General features: G+C 51.1%; 6 protein-coding genes across 6 annotated transcripts; 4 read left to right on the top strand and 2 right to left on the bottom strand.

Annotated features, from left to right (window-relative positions):
- Positions 1 to 1,855: 1,855 nt before the first annotated feature.
- On the top strand, positions 1,856 to 4,515 carry N7482_000173 (glycoside hydrolase family 55 protein; the record flags this gene model as incomplete). Its single annotated transcript, XM_056682298.1, has 5 exons — positions 1,856 to 2,177; positions 2,232 to 2,690; positions 2,740 to 3,925; positions 3,982 to 4,074; positions 4,134 to 4,515. 5 exons carry the CDS (start codon positions 1,856 to 1,858, stop codon positions 4,513 to 4,515), a joined length of 2,442 nt encoding a protein of 813 aa, XP_056545904.1.
- Positions 4,516 to 5,098: 583 nt separating this feature from the next.
- On the top strand, positions 5,099 to 6,212 carry N7482_000172 (cyclase; the record flags this gene model as incomplete). The annotated part of the gene is made up of 2 exons (XM_056682297.1): positions 5,099 to 5,420; positions 5,497 to 6,212. The coding sequence occupies 2 exons, from the start codon at positions 5,099 to 5,101 to the stop codon at positions 6,210 to 6,212; spliced, it is 1,038 nt and encodes a 345-aa protein (XP_056545903.1).
- Positions 6,213 to 7,325: 1,113 nt separating this feature from the next.
- Positions 7,326 to 11,207, top strand: N7482_000171 (uncharacterized protein; the record flags this gene model as incomplete). Its single annotated transcript, XM_056682296.1, has 1 exon — positions 7,326 to 11,207. One exon carries the CDS (start codon positions 7,326 to 7,328, stop codon positions 11,205 to 11,207), a length of 3,882 nt encoding a protein of 1,293 aa, XP_056545902.1.
- A 1,732-nt stretch (positions 11,208 to 12,939) lies between these two features.
- Positions 12,940 to 13,507, bottom strand: N7482_000170 (SCP2 sterol-binding domain-containing protein; the record flags this gene model as incomplete). The annotated part of the gene is made up of 3 exons (XM_056682295.1): positions 12,940 to 13,103; positions 13,184 to 13,393; positions 13,492 to 13,507. The coding sequence occupies 3 exons, from the start codon at positions 13,505 to 13,507 to the stop codon at positions 12,940 to 12,942; spliced, it is 390 nt and encodes a 129-aa protein (XP_056545901.1).
- Positions 13,508 to 16,829: 3,322 nt separating this feature from the next.
- N7482_000169 (uncharacterized protein) lies at positions 16,830 to 20,226 on the top strand (the record flags this gene model as incomplete). Its single annotated transcript, XM_056682294.1, has 3 exons — positions 16,830 to 17,956; positions 18,013 to 18,772; positions 18,826 to 20,226. The coding sequence occupies 3 exons, from the start codon at positions 16,830 to 16,832 to the stop codon at positions 20,224 to 20,226; spliced, it is 3,288 nt and encodes a 1,095-aa protein (XP_056545900.1).
- A 754-nt stretch (positions 20,227 to 20,980) lies between these two features.
- On the bottom strand, positions 20,981 to 22,059 carry N7482_000168 (Ran family GTP-binding nuclear protein; the record flags this gene model as incomplete). Its single annotated transcript, XM_056682293.1, has 5 exons — positions 20,981 to 21,112; positions 21,173 to 21,378; positions 21,442 to 21,595; positions 21,679 to 21,771; positions 21,997 to 22,059. The coding sequence occupies 5 exons, from the start codon at positions 22,057 to 22,059 to the stop codon at positions 20,981 to 20,983; spliced, it is 648 nt and encodes a 215-aa protein (XP_056545899.1).
- Between the last annotated feature and the right edge of the window lie 630 nt (positions 22,060 to 22,689).

Below are 22,689 nucleotides of genomic sequence, written 5' to 3'. Positions count from 1 at the left end.
CTCAGTCGCGCAGAGACTAAACGCCAATTTGTCCCTGTTGGACTCGTTGGTGGTCGGCGGTGTCTCGTTCCGGGACACGACCTCGTTCGCGATCGGTCGTGCGAGCTGGCTCCAACGGGGGTGACCAGGGTCAATTTCGATGGAAGAAGGGTAGAGGAGATCTGGTTCTCTTGATGGAGAAACAGTCTGGGCGGGATAGCGGGAGGGAGGAGGAGTGAGGACGACCCTGGTTATTTTTTTTGGTCGCGGAGGCTCTCGCGGAGGCAAGAACATCACAGCAGAAAAATGAGGTCACGTGGTTCTTGGCACGACGGCTACGCTGAGCGGAAACAGCGTCAGCGTACCAGCTGCTCGTCTTACGGAGGAATCATGCTGCTGCGGCCAGAGCGCTGTCATATGCGCAGTTTCAAGGGAAATTTTTGACCGGAGAATCCCGCTTAGGGATCTATGAAGGGGAAGCTCGCTTTCTTGCTCTCGAAAAGGGTCCCGAACATGACGTCGCGAGCTTGGAGGGAAAAGTCCGTCTTAAACCCGTCTAGCTGGACAGAGGCAGCGCGCTGCCAGCATCCGTGCACGGTGCACTCAAGGCCGTGTTCAAGTGATGAGTGGCAGATGGTCATTCGCTAAGGATCCTGGTGCCGGCAATGGTGTTTCTCATCGCGTCAATCAGTATTGCAGCACATTATGTGTACCCGGGTTTGCTCCTCAGTCTGATCTCTTCTTCTCTAAACATGAACAGCCCACATTGATTTGTTTTTTCGAGAGAGCATGGGTGCTTGCACGGGGGGGCCTTGAGCGCCGATCAGATCAGGCACAATCGCGATCGCGCGCTGCGTGGGTTTGTTTAGAACGACTCGAGCGAGCGCCCACCTCGCTTTAGACCGGTTACTTCGTACAGCACTTGTCACAGCAGAAGATTTCGATCCTCTCTTTAGTTATGTAGTATGGTTCTCAATCCCTCCGGGCGGGTGTGCATGTATTTCCACGACTCAAAAATATATAATCTAGTGTTCTACTGTGGACGTGGATCCGTGTTTATTGACATTACACCTGCCACATACCTACAGTAGCTCTTGAATATACCAGCAAATCCGAAGGCGCGCTTCTCATTAACGCTCATTGATGATAACTTCCAGCCCCTGCCTACCTAGGTATTCGAAGGCAAAGCCATGCGAAGGCTAAGCCATGCGAAGGCTCCTTCCATTCTCCAGTCGCGTCCAAGATCCGTAGTTGTTCCACCAAGCATGACCCCTGAGTCACATTTCCTACATGGAGGTGGCGGCGATAAACTCTGCAGCTAGTCACATTCTATTCCCCTTTTCGCTGCGGTCCGCCGGGCTGGTGTTCCTGACCTCTTTTCGCACAATGTACTCCATAATGTTGCAGCTCTCGGTGCCCCGATTGGCCCGACACCCGTTCTCGACTCCCGTGGGGCCCGATCGGCATGGTTGATGCCCATTCTTAATCTTAGGCTCCCCCGATCATGAGGCAAAAAAGCCGGCGTGACAACCTCACAGGCCGGACTGATGATGATGGCTTGCTTCAGCCATGGACTTCAATACCACCTTTGCGAGCTAGCCCGGGATATAGGGTCATTCGCGCCATTTATTTCCCCGCCTTGAGTGGTATTCGGGGGTGGCATTGCTTTCGAGCTAGCATCTGCGATGCCCTAAAGTGCGCGTGGAGGACGCGGGCTCCACCCCTTTTTAATGGCCATGTACATTTCATGCAGCATATTGAGCCTAGTTGATCTCAGCTCCTGAGCACCGCAAGGAGGGTGCGTATAAGAACGACCGTGTGCCCTGTGCTCTGACAGTGTGGCCCACACTTGCTTTGCTCAGAGGTTGAAGTCAACATGCATTACGCGCCGCTGGTCTCCTGTCTCTCCTTGATCGCGTGTGCGCATGCGCAGCTATTGCATCTCCCGCAGGTTGAGGAGCTGGTCAGCGAGGCGCTGAAGCCCCTGACCCAGTATACAGACTATGATGGCCCCACTGAGAGTGTCTCCTCTGCCTTGAACGTGCAAACCGTGGCCGCCAGCGTGCATGTTGTGTCTGAAGCCATCAGTGATCCTTCTTATTGGCTGGCAGACATTCCTCATCAAGGCCGTGCCGCGTTTAATTCTAACCCATCCGGGTATAAAGTCTTCCGCAATGTGAAGGACTATGGTGCTGCAGGTAATGTGTACCGGTAAAAGACTGATAGGAAGACGCGTCTAACGCGCGACATAGGTGATGGCGTGACCGATGATACAGCTGCTATCAATAATGCTATCAGCGATGGTGGCCATTATAGCCCAGCAAGCCGCGAGTCTACCACAACAAGTCCGGCCATAGTGTATTTCCCAGCCGGTACTTACCTAATCTCGTCTTCGATCATTGATTATTACTTCACCCAATTGATTGGAAACCCAAATTCGCTGCCGGTGATCAAGGCCACTGCTGGATTCACAGGCCTTGGGCTGATTGATGGGGACCAATACCAAAGCGATGGCAACCAGGGCTGGACCTCGACAAATGTGTTCTTTAGGCAGATCCGGAACTTGAAGCTGGACTTGACTTCAATCCCAGCCAGCTCTGCTGCTACTGGTATCCACTGGCCAACCGGCCAGGCTACTAGTATCCAGAATGTTCAAATTCAGTTGAGTTCTGCGGCGGGCACCCAGCACCAAGGCATTTTTATCGAGAATGGTAAGACCAAGTGCAATATACATTGAATATTTACTGATATTTTGCAAAGGCTCTGGAGGCTTCTTGACCAACCTGACCATTACTGGTGGACTCTATGGAGCCAATATCGGTAACCAGCAGTTTACTATGAGCAATCTGCGTATTTCAGATGCGGTGACTTGCATTTCCCAGATTTGGGATTGGGGCTGGACCTATCAGGGTCTCACTCTGACCAATTGCTCCACTGCCCTCTCCATTAGCAACGGAGGCGCTGGTAACCAGTTAGTTGGCTCGGTCAACGTTCTCGACAGTACCATCCAGGACTGCTCGACTTTCGTGACTACTGCTTGGGCGAGCTCGACCTCCACCAACGGTAGTCTCATCCTGGAGAACATTGCTCTGGACAATGTTCCTGTTGCAGTCAAAGGAACCAGTGGCACTGTTCTCGCCGGGTCATCTGGAACTACTACCATCAGTGCCTGGGGCCAGGGTCATAAATACACTCCTAGTGGCCCCACCAACTTCCAAGGCACCTTCACTCCGCCAACTCGTCCGGGTGCTCTACTTGCGAGTGGCTCGTCTAGGTATTACACCAAGACCAAGCCTCAGTATGAAGCTTCGCCTACATCTTCCTTTGTTAGCATTCGCGGTGCAGGTGCTACCGGGGATGGCTCGACTGATGACACGTCAGCCATCCAGTCTGCAATCACCTCGGCGGCATCGTCTGGTAAGATAGTCTTCTTCGACCAAGGAACCTACAAAGTCACAGGTACTATCTACATCCCCTCTGGTTCTCGGATTGTTGGTGAGGCCTACCCGGTGATCATGGCCAGTGGGAGTACATTTGCAAGTATCTCTAAGCCTGTTCCTGTCATCCAGGTGGGCAAATCCGGCGAGTCTGGATCAGTCGAATGGTCAGACATGATCGTAAGCACCCAAGGATCCACGCCAGGGGCCGTTCTTATTGAGTGGAACCTGGCTGCAGGATCTGGCTCCGGCATGTGGGATGTTCACACCAGGATTGGAGGATTCACCGGCTCGCAACAACAGGTTGCCCAGTGTCCCACTTCGGCGGCTGTCGCTGCTGCTTGCGAGGTTGCATATATGTCTATGCATATCACTAGCACCGCAAGTGGCGTGTATTTGGAGAATGTGTGGCTTTGGACAGCCGATCATGACCTTGATAGTGCCGATAATACTCGGATCTCTGTCTATAGTGGCCGTGGTATGCTGATCGAGGGAAAGAATGTTTGGCTGTAAGTCGTGTCCTGCCCCGATTACCCACGATAAGTATCGCTCACATCCATCTTAGGTACGGAACCGCAGTAGAGCACCACTCGTTGTATCAATACCAATTCTCTGGTGCTAGCTCAGTGGTGGCAGGATTCATCCAAACAGAGACGCCGTAAGTTGAGACAGATGAAATCATTTCTTCGTCGCTTGAAATTAACATACATTGTTCAGGTACTACCAACCCAACCCTAACGCAGCTAATGGACCCTACCCAACGAACTCGACCTTGAATGATCCCGACTACAGCAAATGTCTTTCTGGAAACTGCGACGCACTTGGACTCCGGGTTCTTAACAGCCAGAACATCATTGTATACGGAGCCGGCCTGTACAGCTTCTTCAACAATTATAGCACTGCCTGCTCTACGTTCCCTACCCCCGAGAATTGCCAGAGCGAGATCTTCAGTATCGAAGGTACCACAAGCTCCCTGGTGGTTTATTCGCTTAGCACTGTGGGAACAACGAACATGATTGTCAAAGATGGCAGCTCACTGGCAGTTGTCAGTGATAACCTGGCGACTTTTGCTGCTACCATTGCGTATTTCACTCTTTAGGCCATCTTTCGGTTTATGTTCTTATGTTCAGTACATACTTCGATCATCCTTACTCTCTTTCTTCTATGTTTATTCTATTCTATTTTGGGGTTTGCATTCAAGATGTGTCAGCAGATTTGTGGATAGTTATTGAATGACGTTTCTACTTATTTTCCTGATATCTTCCGAATTCTACGCCAAAGACAAGATATCGGGGGTTTGGCACAGGATTTTCAACAAAAACTTGGTCCTTCACATTAAATATCTTGTTTATGGAACATGTCAACAAATCGAAAACCGTACGGAGGGTTCAAAGGAGTCGCGCAGCGTCATTCGTAAGCAACTAGCCCTACAAGGGTTATTTCATGAGACAGAAGAGGTGCCCAAGCCGCCGGATATGAATCCGGGCGTGGAGATCCGGGGTGGTGGGGGGTGTGGGGGAGAAGTTGGTGCGATGAGGGGCCACAGCTTGGGCGGAGAAGGCAAAGATATCCCGAGGACAGCTTGTTGGCTAAGCCGTCGGTATATTTAGAGTGCCATTCCCACGACTGATTTTGGGTGTCCCTTCCCAATCTGGCCTATACAAGCTTGGGACTTGCTCAACATGTCAGCAACCTCCGAGGATAAAGTGATACCATTTGAGGCTCTCCCGTTGGACCCTACTGGTCCCCGCGGAAATGCCTGGGGTAGATTCGGACCGAACGACGAGCTCGGTACCTTGAACCTCCTCACCCCTGAGGTCATCGTCGAGGCTGCGAAGGAGATTCGGACTGGAGTACGCATATCGCTCGACTTGCCGCTCAGCATGCCGACCTATCCCAGCTTCGATCGCAATCCATTCCAGCAACAGCTGGTTCTTCGAAGCCCGAATTGTGTTTATGATGACATCTTAACGTTTAACAGCCAGGGGTCGACACAGTGGGACGGTTTTAGACACTATGGTCAAAAAACCCACCCTTGAGCGCTCAGGTGGACAAGACTAACTTTGAATGAATCTTCTAGCTAACCAGAAAATGCGACGCTTCTATAATGGACACACGACGGAGGAGATCGAGAGTTCTGATGTAATAGGGCTTCACAGTATGAAGAACGCGACTCACTCCCACTTCTGCTCCACACTCACTCATTTTTTCATGGTAGCCGTTGCCGAACATGGCGGCATGACCGGTCGCGGCATTCTACTGGATTTCGCCGATTGGGCAGCATCCAATGCAGTATCAGTCTCGGCTCTCGAGTCGCAGGCCATCACGCTCGAGAGTATCAAACAGGTGGTCAAGGACCACAAACTTGAGTTCCGAAAGGGTGATATTCTATTCATCCGCAGCGGCTTTACCGATGCATATAAGCAATTGAACGACCAACAGCGAAAGGATCTTGCACATCGCCCGTCGCCGGATTTCAACGGCGTGGAAGCGACCGAAGGGATGGTGCGGTGGTTGTGGGATCACCAATTTGCGGCTGTGGCTGGGGATGCTCCGAGCTTCGAGCGCGCCCCGATCCGCGGCAGTCACGCAGACCCAGATTTCAACCTGCATGAATGGATATTGGCAGGATGGGGCACGCCGATCGGAGAGATGTTTGACTTGGAGAAATTGTCTCGGCACTGCAAGGCGACTAGAAGATATAGCTTCTTCTTGTCCAGTATGCCAATCAAGGTATGTCTTCCTCCTAGTACATCGTATCCTGAAAGCACTTATGCAAATTCTGGCAACAGGTAATCGGTGGAGTGGCTAGTCCACCAAATGCATTTGCAATTTTTTGAATGTCTGTTTTTGGCGAGCTGAGTACATGATCGATTTGCCTTCAGCGGAACACATGCAGCAACATTTGGTCAATTTCCCATCACGAGGCTATTCTGATTATTGAGGACTATATAGTAACGTCCTCTCACCAGCTCATGGACCAGGATGAATGATATAGCCACTAATAGCCTCAATCTAAATCAACTAATAGATCGTGAATCTACGGAATACTCGCTCTTGAAGTAAATAGAGATCTGTCTCCTACCGGAGGAATATTGTTCCACCAACCCCCGCGATATGAAAGCAGCGAGAGCACGCAGCGGAACCACCTCGGCACTAACTCGAACGTGAGTTCATGAACGCCGGGGATTGGTCTAGCTCTTGATGAGATGAACGATGAATCAGATTCCTCTCCTTCAAGATGCTGCTAGGCAGAGTTGTCGACAATTCTGGGTTTGTGACCTCCTTGCATCCCGCACCGCTGCTCCCGAGCTGACCAATCCAGGACTCGGATAATGCATGGTTGTCACTCTGTGCATTGCCTTACCTTGTGATCGCCCCGGCCAGTGTGGTTTTGCTTGTTGCCGCTTTCCATTTAACAGGTCCATTGTTTCGGAGATGGCGACCCAATTGGACCTTCCCATTTATATCTGAGCAAGATGAACATCGGGACCCCCCGCTGGACAGCGCAAAACAACCTCTTGGATGGACTCTTGCTCTTCTTACGCTCACAAGCATTGGATTCTCTGCTGAAATCGTGCACTGTTTCCCTCAAAACTTCGATTTCTCTGCAATTGTGCTTGTCGCATCATGGGTATGTTAGTATTCACGAACGAGGGCAGATTATGATTAACAGAGGCTCAGGGCATAGCGGCCGTGCTGATTGCGGCCAAACGACCGAGGTCCTGTTCGATATTGATGCTGGCCTTCTTTTTTTCAGTATCGATTGTTGAGATCCTTCTGAGCATTGCATATAATAGCAACGACCCAGGATTTAAGACAGTTTCTCGGTGCATTGCTGCCTGCGCTGCGCTTGTGGCTTGCTTCACAATTCTGTTGATGCCTTTTCGAAAACCGTCGCTTTCGTCGATGGATATTAGTGCCGTAGGCCAACCACCATGCAGCGACTTCCGCAGCCCAGAAGACAATCTCCGACTGTGGCAATTTCTGACTGTCTCATGGATGGCACCGCTGATCTCCCTCGGGCGGAAAAGACAGCTTAACGAGCAAGATGTGTGGCAACTAGGATTTGAGTTCCAACACAGTCGGCTGCATGAGAAGTTTCGTCGTATCCGTGGATCCGTCCTTCGCCGAGTACTGAAGGCGAATGGACTTGATGTTCTCATCATTTCTGGGATTGCCACCGTGCAGATGTTTTGCGACTTCTCTACACCAATCCTTCTACAGCAACTTTTGCAGGCCATGCAAGATCCAACTAGACCGAAACGTGTGCCACTGACTTATGCACTTTTGTCACTTGTGCTTCGCCTAGTTGGTGTGCAGTCTCAGGTCCTGAACTTGTGGTATGGGAGACGCTGCTATGAGAGATCTAGAGGGGAGATGGTGATGATGGTTTACGGCAAGGCCCTCTCGCGCAAAAATATCATAGGCTTGCATGTTGAGGGCGAGCGAAAGCAAGCAAATGAAGAGGAGGGAATCATCAGTGAGGATGCCACAACACACGAGGTTGAGCCTTCCCCGGCCAGGCAGAATCTATGGAACTGTCTATTTTTCAGGAAACGGAAATCCCAGCCAAAGAAAGCTAAAGAGGCTGCTTCGTTGGGCAAGATTTTTAATCTTCTCAGAGGCGATGTGTATGATGTGGCACAGCGATTCTGGGAGATTGACATTCTCATCGACAAGCCCTTGGGCTTGGTCATCGCTGTTGCCCTGGTATGGACCCTTTTCGGGCCATCCTGTATCCTTGGTATACTGGCAGTATTGGTTGCACAAGCCGTTAACGCTGTCATCACTCGGACTCTTCTTAGGCGGGAACGCATCACACGAGCAGCCACAGATGTTCGATTGCAAAGAACATCGCAATTCGTGGAAGCAATCCGCCATCTTCGTTGGTATGGCTGGCAAGATCACTGGCTTCGACAAGTCATGGAAGCCCGACAACACGAGTTAAACCTGCGAATCATCACCCGCCTATGGAGTACCTTGATCCGTTTCATCAATGCTTTCGCAAGCGGTGTATTTCCCGTAGTGGCTTTATATGCCTACACCATGTTAGCCGGCCATGAGCTCCGCATTGATATCATTTTTCCTGCATTGCAGCTATTTACAATGCTTGAGACCCGCTTGCGTGACATCCCAGGCCTGATCACCGCACTGATCAACGCATCCATCGCACTTGGGCGTATCGAGGATTTCATGGCGGAGCCGGACAAGGAAAAAACCGACTCTAGCCACCCTTTGGAGAACATGCCTTTTACCCTCGATTCCTGCTCTTTTGCCTGGCCCGGCCAAGTATCTCCAGTGCTCAGAGACATCAACGTGACTATTTCGAAAGGCCTCACTGTCATCATTGGAAAAGTTGGCGCCGGCAAGACTGCCCTCCTTCAATCTCTGCTAGGAGAACTGGACCAACTTAGTGGGACCTCACACCTGCCGAGCGAAATGGTGGGATACTGTGCGCAAACACCATGGCTTCAGAGCATGAGCATCCGCGACAATATCCTGTTCTCTGCTCCTTATGAAGAGCAACGCTATAAGCGTACCTTGGACGCCTGTGCTCTACTTCCAGATCTATCGCAGTTCAAGCATGGCGACTTGACCTTCATTGGCGAAAATGGCATTGGCCTCTCAGGAGGGCAGAAGGCACGAGTGGCACTTGCTCGAGCGGTATACAGTGCTTCTCGAGTGTTGCTTCTAGATGACCCACTATCCGCATTGGACCACAACACCGCAGAGTTGGTAGTGCGCAAATGCCTGTCCGGGCCCTTGATGCAGGATCGCACAGTTGTCTTGGTGACACATCGTACTGCATTAGTACGTGAAATCGCTGATCAGATTGTTGAACTCGAGGAAAGCCGCGCGACTGTTTACAACAAGGCTGAGATCTCTGCGTTCACTCGAAATGGACTTGAGATTGTGATGGATTTGAATGACTCTGAAACTGAGAATGAAGAAATCAGCATGGAGGAAGAAGCGGTTGCAATACCGGATAAGTTCATTGAGGAAGAGCACCGCGCAGAATGGGGTGTGAAGGCCCGTGTATACTGGAACTACATTAAGGCCGGAAAGTATCGATGGTGGGTTATCCTGGTCCTGGTTCTGGCAATTTACCGGCTCACGGCCGTTGGACAATCGTGGTTCCTTAAGGAATGGGGTGAAGCTTATAGCCATGTACCTTGGACTCTCAATCACCTCTCAGCCTGGCTTAAGCCCTCTAGAGACATTCCGCTGGTCTCCGTGACGAGCGTGGACACATACTTGATGCCACAAATTTCTGTCGACCAGCTCCCGCCCCCACACGAGGATGTTCGCCCTTGGTTATGGGCGTTCTTTGGTATCATTTCTTTTCAGGCAATCGCGCTCCTTGTCTCCCAGCTGCTGATGCTGGTCATTGTCTACTGCGCTGGCAGGACGCTCTTCCAGCAGGTAATGGTCCGGGTCAGTCATGCCAACTTCCGCTTTTTCGACGTCACTCCCGTGGGTCGGTTGATGAACCGCTTGACGTCGGATATTGGCGTGGTGGATGGCAACATTAGTGAACAATTCCAGGCGATTGCATTCTATGCAATCACTTGGATCTCTTCGGTACTGGTGATTGCTACGGCCACCCCGGTCTTCCTCGTCTTCTCGTTGATCCTCACCATAGCCTTCGTTCTCATCTTCTTACGCTTCCTGCCAACGTCTCAAAGTCTCCGGCGACTCGAGATGGTCTCATTGACCCCATTATTATCCAATTTTGGAGAACTGTTGCATGGGCTGACTACTGTCCGTGCCTTCCTTGCGGAAGAGCGCTTCCAAAGCCGCGTCATCTCGGTGGTTGATAAGTTCCAGGGGATGGACCACTTCTACTGGTCATTGCAGGCATGGCTTATGTATCGCTTCGAGAGCCTTTCCGCTTTCTCAACGTTTTGCCTTACTGCCTTGGCTCTATATACGAATACAGCCCCTGGGCTAGTGGCGTTCGTGCTCATCGCTGCCAACAACTTTGTCGACTCTACTCATGCCCTGTGCAAGCAATATGGCCAACTGCAAATGGATTTTGTATCAGTGGAAAGAGTTGATGAATTACTTCATATCGAAGAGGAAACACCGGGTACCATCGACCCACCGGCCGCCTGGCCAACCTACGGAAGCGATATCATATTCGAAAATGTCACCATTCGATACGCCCCACACCTCGATCCTTCCTTGACCGATGTATCTCTTCAAATTCCTGGTGGATCTACCACCGCGCTCACTGGTCGTACCGGGAGTGGCAAGTCCACCTTGGCCGTATCGCTTCTTAGTGTCATTCGACCAGAGACTGGTCGCATAATGCTTGATGGCATCAACATTGCCGATGTCAACACGCAAGCGCTTCGAACTCGGGTCACCTTCGTCGCCCAAGACCCTGTTCTTTTCCCCGGTAGTATCCGTCTCAACCTTGACCCCACTGAAGAGTTCTCCGACCAACAGTGCGCGGACGTTTTGGAGCGCCTTTGCGGCCGCCATGGCTGGACTCTCGATATGCACATAGAAGCAGGTGGAAAAAACCTGAGCCAAGGCCAACGACAACTCATTGCTCTCACACGTGCTGTTCTTCGACGCAGCCCGGTTGTTATTCTCGACGAGGCCACTGCTTCCATTGATCATGACACCTCGCTTGAAATCCAGCAGATTATTCGAGAGGAGTTACAACTCTCAACTGTGATCACAATTGCGCATCGAATCGAAGCTGTGAAGGATGCAGACTACTTTGTGGTACTAGACCAAGGAAAGGTCTCTCGACAGGGGACCACCCGAGACTTGTAGCCGAATAGCCGTTTTTAATTGAGAACTGCACGTTTCATGATCTCGAGGTCTCTTGCAGCTCCCTGCCAACAAATACTTTCTTTCATTTCATTTCGATAATCTCGTAGTGCACCACAACGCTGTGTGAAGGTAAATTGTGCGCTAAAGACGGCGACTTTGACGCCGTTTCAAGCGCCTGGAAAACCTTTGCGAATGAGCACCAGGCCCAGCAAGAAGCCCAGGAAGTAAGTCAGCTAGTTCAGAAGTGGCGGCCCAACGGTCGTGCCGCCAAAGGTGCCATCCAAACCACATACGTGGCCACGACAGTCTTCACTCGCAGAAAACAATTAGCAACACCGAGAATCTAGAGGATAGAAGTCAACTACAGAAAGGCCACCGCCAGCCCGTTGTGTCAAACACAAGACCTCCGAACTTACCACCAATGCTTCTTCGGAGTGTGGTTGCTAAATCGATATAGGATCGACACTTTCCGTATCCATTCGGCACGGAGTCAGTTATGATTATTGATGCCACGGTCAGCACCCGGCTCCACCAAGTCCACTGACAGCCCGTGGAGTCATCATATGTATACTCGACCTGCTCAAGCTGCACAGAACGCATCCAATAGATAGAATAGAATAGGCTAAGAGGAACATTTGTTCTCGTCAAAAACGTCGCTCAGTCTGCCGTACAGGGGCTGTATGGAACATACTCCAAGAGTGTACGCGGTCACTGCCATCCACACCTCGGAAGTTGCCCAGTTTCCCAAGCTATCTGTGGTGCCTCTCCAAAGATGAGAGTGGTATCGGCATGAGATAGCACCTCCTTACTGTCTCGTGAATACACTGGTTCATCCTGTCAAGTATCCAATGGTAGCGGTCCACATTCTTGCTCAAGCCGTTCTCGTTCCATAGTCCTCATTAAGTCTCTCTCGTTCCTGGATTGCCTGGATTAAGTTTTCTTCGAACCAGCGTTGTGTCTCACTGTCTCTGTCTTCTCACACGCTAATTCTCCTTCTCCCAGAGTACACAGAAGGAGAATAATCTCTAGCAGGATGTTGGTCTTCCTGCTCGAGGTCTTCTTGTTCCGAATCATTCTCTTCAGGGGTCGATGGCTATTTGGAGCTATGAGAATGGGTAGTATGTTCATCACTACTGATCAGAAATCAAACCTCCATTTATTATTGATTCTTGCTTTCCGGTACCTAAATTAATAGAAATATGCTAGGACCGCCAAGGACGCTCCGCTGTATACTATATAGTGGATACCGTGAACACAAGAGCCCGTCGGGATCTTGGTAGAAGCCGACTATATCAATCTGGACCTCCCCGACCACAGTAGCTAGGAAATAGTAGCAGGCGTATAGTATATCTTCTTCTAAAGCAATTCGATATGCGCGTTAACGCTCATTCTCCTAAAGTGGTGCCTTCGCTATAGGGAGCATGTTACGTATATAGATACAACGAAATACTGAAATGCCTTTCCGGCCAGAAATTATCAACATCAACGAGGAAGCCCGCCATTTCATTCCCTCCTTTATTGCTAACACACCTCCCAAGTCATCCTAGTGACCAGTCAGTATACTAGTGAGGCTCCTTCCAAAACCAAAGAAGCTTCATGTCTCTGCAGGGTGGCACTAGTAGCAGGAACATTACGGATGAGCGCAAGATGAACCGGAAAGTCCAAGCGTTACCCAAGGGGAGCGTATTCATGTACATATTTCGGAGTCAAAAAACATAGGGTATCTAGATCTTTACAGCTTGGCCTTGCCCTGAGCCTTCTTGAGGATGGGTTCCATCTTGGTGGCCTTCATAATGTTGCCCTTGATCTTGAGCTTGCCGCCCATAAACAGGCGCTGGGCGTTGGCCTTGCCGGTCACGAGGGAGGTGAAGTCTGCGTCGGAGAGCGAGAGGGTGACTATGCGAGAGTAGACATTAGTCTTGACCGAAATTAAAGAACGTAGGGTTCTTAATATGCCTAACTAGGATCGCACTCACCATCAGCCTTGCCGCCAGCGGGGGCGGCACCCTGCCCAACCTCGCCCTTGTTCTTCAGGTCGAGGTACCAGCTCTGCTCCTCGCCCTTGTCGTTCTTCAAGTTGAAGGCGACGATGGCCTTGGCCTTCTCGATGGCATCCTTGCGCTCGGCAGCATCGGCCTGCAGCGTCTGATTGATCGCATCGAAAGCGGCAGACGAGGGGAAAGAATCTGGGTAGGAAAGTGGGTTAGCAGAGCTTCGTGGATTTGTGTTCCCTGGCGACCAGGGTCGCTGATGTGAAGGGAGGCAGATATATGATGAGACATACCCTTCTTGAGAGACATTGTGAATGAGTTGATAGGATAGAGCGGGTAAATAGGCTAGGGGACTAGTGAATAAAGAAGGGTTCAGCGGGTGCAATTATATATGACGAAAGATGAGAGAATCGCCGGGACAGCTCAACATGTGAACTGGCGCCTTACCCGTGCCGAGGCCCCCGTGACCCGTGACCCCCGTTCCCCGTGAATCCGCCCGTTCTCCACCCCACACGCCTACTCCGTACTGCAACCCAGGAGAGCTCCGTGCAGCTTCGCGCTAGCCTCCTATGATGTATGCACACAGCCTTGATCCATCCACCCATTTATAACTGCTCTCCTATGGCTGAGATGATCTCCACTAATTCTTCATAGTCTCCCCGGACTGGCAGTGCTGGTACGCGCCTTGTCTTCACCAACAAACCTGGAACAAATCCCACATGGAAATGCCCCTCTGCCTTGGACTCCACCTGAACCGGAGCTATTATTCCGTTTCCGACTTTGATGGACCCTTCTAACAAATCCGGTATTCATCGCGACGCTAATTTCCGACAATCCTTTCCCCCTTTTTCTCCGAGGAAGCCTCTGCTCGCGTGGGCGCGACGTCACCGCCAGCCCAACGATGGCAGCCGCCGCTTCATATGATTGGTCTTTCCCCAGAATCGCTCGTGCACCCGCGCTTCCGCCAAACTGCGCAGTTCTTCTTTCTGTCGCTGCACCGCAAAGATGACCCGCTGCATTTGCTGTTTTTTGAAATTTGGAGGACTCAACCACCATCGGCGCGTTTAGAGTGCCTTCACATTCATCCCTGATTTTGTTTCCACTGGGTCACTACCAGTCCCGGGTACAAGCCCGTCGTCCCAAGTGCCGGTACGTACGAATGTCGATGTCTTGAAAGCTGAGTCCATGCAAAGAGTGTCGGTGATCGAAGATGAAGGCTGCTACCTGCGATGCATTCATCCTCACATTGACCAGCTCCGTCTGCTCCAGGAATGGCACACTCACTCGCTGAAGCCACTGAGCTGTGTTGACTAACTCTTGGAGACATGGCTCACTTGGCCAGCAGTGATGGCGATAGGCCCCTTTCGCATTTCCAGTGGAATATTAATGCCCAAAGATTGGGTAAGATTTGGGGATGCGCATGAAGAAGCTTAAGATCATCCTTGGGCATGCCTGCATGGGGGGGTCGGCTCTTCATATGAACGATCAAGTGTCGGAGTTGAGACCGGCGTTTATGAGAGACAGGCGATGCACCGAACCCCTGATTTGGCTGAAGGCAGATTAAAGCTACGGGGCAGACTAACAGAAACGGAAGACTATTCGTAAACTTTAGCGGTGCCTGCTCAATCGCTCTTCACAGCGAAATCAGCGCGTAGTCCACCACGCTCCACCGGTACCAATAGCCACGCAGTTCGCTCTCGCAGCTAACACTCATGTGGCGCAAGTTCCTCATCAGAGATAATATTCGCATAAATGAGGGAACATCAGTGGCGGCCTGGAATAGGGATGGATATTGCCTGATTAGCAGATCCGTCATTTCTCTGGTCCCGTACTTGGGTTTCTAGGCGCTGTCTTCTCGTGCTGAGGAATGTAAAATCAATGTCTGCTCTCTTTCCGTATCCGGATCAATGAATGGTAGAAGAGAGGTCTCTGTATCCTGTGTAATCACAAATATCACCTTCTCTATAAGTTGCCCGATGTGCTCAAGAACAGAGAGATACTCTTGATGGTTGGCTCAGCGAACGACAATGGGATAGAACTGTTATCTTGGAAAAGAGAACGGGCCGTAACTAAGCCGAAGTGCTGCAAGTTGCCTCACAGCCACGTCGGAATCTACAGGTTGGGAAGACGGAAGATGAGGCAGGACAACTGCCAGATCGTGATGGGCCCCCCCCCAAGGACAGAGACAAAAAAGGGAAGTGGGATACAATAAGCGCTTGGACAAAGTCAATAGCGTTTGTCTGCTGAAGCATTTTGCATCTCCAAATTGAACTTCTACTTCGGTAATGATGGCGTTGGAATCTATACTGCCTCGACTTTGAAGAAAAGAAGGAATACGGGAAGCTTGAAACCGCCCTGATATCATGTCGCCTAGTTGATGGAGACATGGAGTTCCTGTCCTTGCCATGTACCCGGATATTCACCAGTTTTAATTGCATTTCAGAACATGGCTCACGGGGCGATGGTCATGGATGCAATGCAGCGGCTAAGCGCCTCTGAGAGTCCAGATAGAGATGTACTTCCCTAACTGGAAGTTAGGGCTGGAGTTAAGAAGCCCTTCTGTTTGCTGTGTTTGCCCCCACGAACGCGTGGGCGCGCCTTATCTGCACGTGCTGATAAGGACAGATAAGGCGCCTTGAGTCTGGTCAGGGATAACCAGGGAGCGATAGACGGATTCCACCAAAGAAAGAAATAGATTAAGGAGTCAGAATTTATAGTTCCATAGTCTCGTACCGGGGCCTGATAGTAAAGACATGAGTTGTCGAGTAAGCCCCGCGGAGCCGCATAGCATGACAACCCAGACATGCTAGCGATAAGCCTTGGCAATGGCAATACTTAGGATGACATCGCCTGTCAAATTTTCCGCGCGATCAACGAGGCCAAGGAGACCGTCGAGCCTCAGTGAGGTTACCATATGAGTGGTTCTTAGTGCAACCACCGACACCTAATCCGACCTCCCAGTTCCCGTTATCTCCTGCCGCACGGCCGCCCCCTCCCCGTGTTCCCCACTCTCCGCGACTGCCTCCATCTGCCAGGGCCGGATCGTGCGGACGAAGGTGAGTCTTCTCATAGCGTTCTTCGACAGTGCAGCGATCACAACCCCTCCTTTGGTGATCGGCGGATGACGCTACGTGCGTCGTATTTGCTTTTTTGGCATTCTGTTCTCCGCCCGGGTGCCACTGCTCTGTTTGCGCTTCGCGACTCCGGGCTTCTAAGGTTGATACACCTGCCAGATCCGCCCCATCTCCAGCTGTCTCTGGCTCTGGCGCTTACTTTTCGCTGTTCTGTGGGGATTTATCGTTGGCTGATCCGTTCTGTTCAGATAATTGTTCCATACTGCTGTCGATCGCTGGTTCTCGGTTGATACCCGGCTTCTGTTGGCATACACTGCTCAACATCCTTTCATTGATCAACTCTACCTTCCCATGACCAGCGTTCATCTATCTGAGGCCATCATTCGCTGCTACTAAATTATTTGCCGCTACTCAACACGGATCGGTCTCCATTGATATTCGCTTTTCTTTGGCTTACCACTCACCTCTAATCATCTTTAACCGCGCGGCTCTACTTACCTGTTCATTTTGACGAACTTGTCCATTACCCTGTGATCTCCCGACTCCTAGCTGCAATCATGGATTCCTCAAAAGAAAGCCAAATCAACAGTCTCCTGGAAGACCAGGAGACCTATAGATTTCTCCTCGAAGATCTTATCGAGAAAAGTCCCGGTGATGCCGCTGGAATTTCAGAACTTCATGAGACCATCAAAAGGTATGAGGAGCAGATTGCCAACCTAATAGGTGGTGTCCAGGCTGGCCCCTCGGATACCCCCCAGGTTTCCCAGAATGTGGTCTCCCCTCGTCCACCTCCGCATCCCACCATGCAATCTTCTTATTTGCATACCATGCCTGTGGACCCTTCCTCAGCACAGTATTACCCATCTGCAGCACCTTCTCCATTTGCTGCCTATCCCAGCCGCTCTCCCGAGCCTTCACTATCGTTCCAACCTGATGCATCTCGCAAACGACCACGTCAAGACTCCTCAAGCTCGGCAGTCCGGCCCCAGTCTTCCAAAAGGGCGGTCGTGGACCAGACCAAGTCCGAATATGAGGAAGTGAAGGCAGAGATGGAACGCCGACTGGATGAGAATCGGGAAATGCATGAGGAGGCAAAGGATTTTCAGTTTGTTCAAACCAGGGCAATGGCGGAGGGTATCTCAATTGAGGAGGTCTTGGAAAAAATCGAAAAAGAGCAGGCGGAAGATGAGGATGCGATTCGCGCTGAATTCCAAATTGACATTGACGAACAAATGGCTCGCATGATGCAGGCAGAGGAGGCACGCAGCGAAAGCGATTATGGCCCCACGCCGAGTCCGCTGCCAATATTCGATATTCCTGACCGCACTTTAACCTACCATTCGCCACGACCTTACGCCAGTTCTTCACTGATTAGCCCTCCGCCACAACGTCTATATCCTTATCCTGTTCCCACGCAGTTCGACTTTAACCCAGCTCCACCTGGTTCATATTTAGACCAGGATGATGATCTTCGGGAGATACCAGCGGAATACTTTCATTCGCGCTATCCGGAACCATTTGGTTTTGGCCCACCGCGCTTCACTCCCATGTTTGGCGGCGCATCGGGTTCTGCTGCCCTGGGCGGTCGGTCCCTTCCGTGGATGCGCGGTCCCGCACCCGAGATGGCGGCTTTGGACCTCCTTCGAGACAATCCACTTGGTTTAGAAGATGATGATGACCTTGAGTAAGTAGCTCCTGCACGGCTCTGTTAATTACGGCTACTGACTCGCGTGCTTATAGACGATATGAGGAGCAAAACTTCCCTGAGGATATCAAGAATTTGATTACCGGTATTAAAGACATTCGCGAGGCCACCAAAGCCGAAAAGGATGACACGCCAAAGGGTCTGAAAGTAACATTGATGAAGCACCAAAAGATTGGTGTAGCATGGATGAAGGCCAAAGAGGAGAGTAACCACAAAGGAGGTATTCTCGCTGACGACATGGGTCTCGGGAAAACTATCCAGGCCATTGCTCTCATGATGGCCAGGCCCCCAACCGATCCTGAACGACATCCCTCCTTAATTGTTGCGCCCAAGGCTCTGATGGATCAATGGAAACGGGAGATCCAGAGACATGTCCAACCTGGAAAGCATCAGCTGTCGGTTTTCATCTTTCATGGGCTCAATCGTGCGGGTTGGAGAGACCTCAAGTCCTATGATGTCGTTATCACAACCTTTGGCACTCTGACTGCTAATCACAAAATATTGCTGCGAGCGGAAAATATGGAGGAGGAAGGCAAGGACGCTAGCACTGTTAAGAAGGTCAAAGACACGGCAGCACTGTTCACGCCGGCTAGCAAGTGGCATCGCGTCATCGTTGATGAGGCGCAGAATATCAAGAACCCATCGGCCAAATCGACCAAGGCATGCTGCAGACTGAATGCCACATACCGCTGGTGCCTTACCGGAACACCGATGATGAATCGGCTTGAAGACTTCCAGTCTCTACTGTGTTTCCTTCGGATTCGACCCTACAACAACAAGGAGAAGTTTAAACGGGTAAGCCAACACTTTCACTTGCATAAAAGAATAAAGCTAACAATTACATTCAGGACTTCCGCGTGAAGGGAGGTTTTGTACCTGAGCCTGTGATGCAGCAGCTGCGTATCCTTGTCAAATCCGTCTGCTTCCGTCGCACGAAGTTGTCCAAGATTGACGGCCAGCCAATCCTACAGCTTCCCCCGAAGGTCATTGAAAAGATTCATGTAGTCTTCGACGAGAAAGAGAAGGAGGTTTATGAAGCACTAAATTCCCGGACGCAAGAGCAAATTCGGAAATTCCTTAACGCCGGTATTCTGGGTAAGAACTATAGTCATGTCTTGGTTCTTCTGCTCCGCCTACGGCAGGCATGCTGCCACCCACATCTCATGCAGGGATTCAGCGTTGAAACACCGTCTGCCCAGGGTGTGGATATGGTTGCAAACGCGAAGTTATTGAGCGCTGCTGTCGTGGACCGTATCAAAAACAACGAAGGCGGCGAGGACGATGGCACATGTCCCATCTGCATGGACAGCGTTGAGAATGCCGTTATCTACATCCCTTGCGGCCACTCTGTCTGCTGTGAATGCTTCGCCCGGATTTCCGACCCACAGGTCCTGGCCCGTATTGACGACACTGGCAGTTTCAAATGCCAGAACTGCCGTGGCCCTGTTGACCCCCTCAAAATTACTGACGCCCAGTCGTTCAAGAAAGCTCACGATTCAGACACTGCATCCGATCCATCTGCAAAAGCGGATGAAGAGGATGACCAGTCGAATGAATCCAACTCCGATGATTCGGACTCAGATACAGAGACCGACGGATCCTCCGCGAGACCCAAAAAGAAATCACTGGCGGAGCTCCGCCAGGCGGCCCAGAAGAATAAGCGCGCGAAGCGCAGGTACCTCCGCCGCCTTGAGAAGTCTTGGATCCCCAGCGCCAAGATCGAGAAATCCATGCAGATCCTCAAAGAGAATGAGGAGCGTGGCAAGGGCGAGAAGACCATCATCTTCAGCCAGTTTACCTCACTCCTGGATCTCCTGGAGGTCCCCATCAATCGCCAAGGCTGGAAATATGTCCGCTTCGACGGCAGCATGAATATCAACGAGCGCAATGACTCTGTTACTACTTTCACCGATGACCCTGATGTCAAGATCATGCTCGTCTCTCTCAAAGCCGGCAACGCCGGCCTCAACCTCGTGGCTGCTTCTCATGTCATCTTGTTCGACCCCTTCTGGAATCCGTATGTCGAGGACCAGGCCATTGACCGCGCCCACCGCATCGGTCAGACCAAAGATGTTTTCGTGCACCGATTGCTTATCGAGGGTACGGTTGAAGACCGTATTATCGATCTCCAGGAGCAGAAGCGAGAACTTATCAGCGGCGCCCTCGATGAGGGCGGCTCTATGAATGTTTCGCGACTGGATATCCGGGAGCTAGCATATCTCTTTGTAAGTTTCCTACTTCTCTACTGATGGCTCTTGATTATCAAAATCTTTTGCTCAGAACCTTTTGCTCACCATGCTCTGCTACACAGGGAGTTCGTACCTGAGTGACAAATCCAGAGCACCACGACTGCCCTAGGGTTTTGCCCATCATCTAGAAGATCTCATTTTGCGCAATTTTAATTTCCGGGTGCTTGAGGCGCAGCGGCCACTTTTTTGGTTCTACTCCTGGTACCCCATATACCCTGTCATCTCCTTGTGAAGCTTTACTTCCCAGTTCGTCGCTTAGCGTTATGATTGTTATCTCAGTTGTTTTTCTTCAAGATGAGAATCTCGCAACCAATTTATGCTTTGCTTGGCGAAAAAATGCCTTTTGTTTTCATTGAGATAGGTAGAAGCAAAGAAGATCGTCGGCTTTTTAGACCTTGTTGAAAGAGGACTTGCTATTTTTCATGCAGGTGAGCTCATTTCAGGGGAGAGAAAAAAAGGGCATTGAGATGGTAGGTAAAAAGTCTAAGCTACTGTGTGGTTTGGGGGGAAAACAAAAAAAGAAATGCATTATCGTGCCGTCCCTTTCTTCAAACAGCCACTGCCCCAACCGCTTTCATTGTATCGTGATTCTCAGAACTGGTTTGGGTCAAGCCCAAACTTTCGGTCGTGGAATGTGCCGCCCCTTTTTCATGTCGCTGTCAATAACAGAGGCAAAAGGGCAAGTGGCTGCGAGGGCTCCCGGGGGTCGGAATGGAAGGTAACCATCGGGGGCCAGTTTGGTAGGTGCACCACTTTACAGGTCGGCATCGTCCTCGTCGGGCAGGGGCTTTGCCGCCGCGTCCTCCATCTCCTGGCGGTACCTCTCCAGCGCCGCGTGGTCGACAGTGACCTCGGGGGGAGCGAGGGCAGGGGCAGCGACGAACTCCTGTGTTGGTAGTTAGTAGGCTAGTTGTGGCGGTGTAGAATGGAGACAGGGTATACGCACCAGCTGGGGGTTGCCAACCAGTTTACGGGCGAGCCAGAGGAAGGGCTTCTCGAAGTTGTAGTTGGACTTGGCGGAGATATCGTAGTACTGCAGGTTCTTCTTGCGGTGGAAGGTGATGGTCTTGGCCTTGACCTTGCGCTCCTTCACATCGACCTTGTTACCGCACAGCACAATGGGGATGTTCTCGCAAACACGGACGAGATCGCCTGAAAACCAGTTAGTCGACATGAAACCATACTAGTCGTCGCATTGATACGGAAGATACGCACGGTGCCAGTTGGGAACGTTCTTGTAGGTGATACGGGAAGTGACATCGAACATGATGATACCGGCCTGGCCGTTGATGTAGTAACCATCACGGAGACCACCGAACTTCTCCTGACCGGCGGTATCCCAGACATCGAACTGGATGTTTCCCAAGTTCTATCGTGCTCGAGTTAGTCGGTCGTCATACGAGAGGGGGCGAGCAACGGTTTCGGAGCGGGGCTCGGCGGGGCATAGCATACGGTAGTGAAGGCGAGAGGGTGAACCTCGACACCGAGGGTGGCAATGTACTTCTTCTCGAATTCTCCAGTCAGATGGCGCTTGACGAAGGTGGTCTGTTGTATTGATTGCGTTAGCGAAAGCCCTTCTGACGACGAGGGGAGCGTTGGGCAGATATTTTTCATTCTAGTTGGCAATCGCGGGGCAAGGGAGGAGGGGAGGGGTCGTTGCCAACAACAGGGCCGTCATAGCGACCATCAGGCATCAATGATGGCCGCAACTTCGATACCCTCCTCCTTGACCGGCGATCGAAACCCAAGAGCTCCAAGAGAGCGGCTTACCTTGCCAGTACCACCGTCACCGACCAGAACGAGCTTGAAGGTAGGTGGGGCCTGCTCAGTCATGATGGATATTTTTTCGCAAAGACGATGTCTGAGGAAGATAGGATTCGCCGAACGGGGAATCTGCGGATGAGGAATGGAACGGGGGTGGATTGTTAAGGGGATGGGGAGAAAGAAGGGGAAGGTCTGAATAATGCGCGATGGAATTTTTGCCCCGGGCGCGGGCAGGTCACGTGCTGTGTGGTGCCAATTGGCCTGACGTAGTGTCAACACCGCCTTACTTGCACCGCACTGCGTGGTGCGAAGTGATAACGAACTAGTACGATGTAAGTAAGTGGGCTGGTCATTGAGATTTTAGTGGACTTTGATTAGTGAGCAGTTGGCAATTGATATAACTACTCCACAGGGTTGTTGGAAGACAATCTCTAATGTCGACAAAATATGATTTCCTTTTTATGAACCCCCCAAAATTTACAAAGGAGCCCGATGCATGAAAGAACATCCTTTCATCCAGGCGCACTGCATACTGTACCCTTTCTACAGGCATATACGAATACAACATCTGAACAAAATAACCACAGAATAGGCTCGTGTCTCGTGATTCATTCTCAAAGCGCATCATCAATGTATACAGATAAGGGAAACGCAGCAAGGACGACCCCCGTAGCCGCGGCAACAGCAAGGAGACCAGTT

This window comes from Penicillium canariense, assembly GCF_028826845.1.
Source record: "Penicillium canariense strain IBT 26290 chromosome Unknown utg000001l_segment0_segment0, whole genome shotgun sequence".
In the NCBI taxonomy this organism is placed as follows: Eukaryota; Fungi; Ascomycota; class Eurotiomycetes; order Eurotiales; family Aspergillaceae; genus Penicillium; species Penicillium canariense.
Note: the sequence above shows the minus strand (reverse complement) of the source record. Positions and strands in the feature narration are given on the sequence as shown.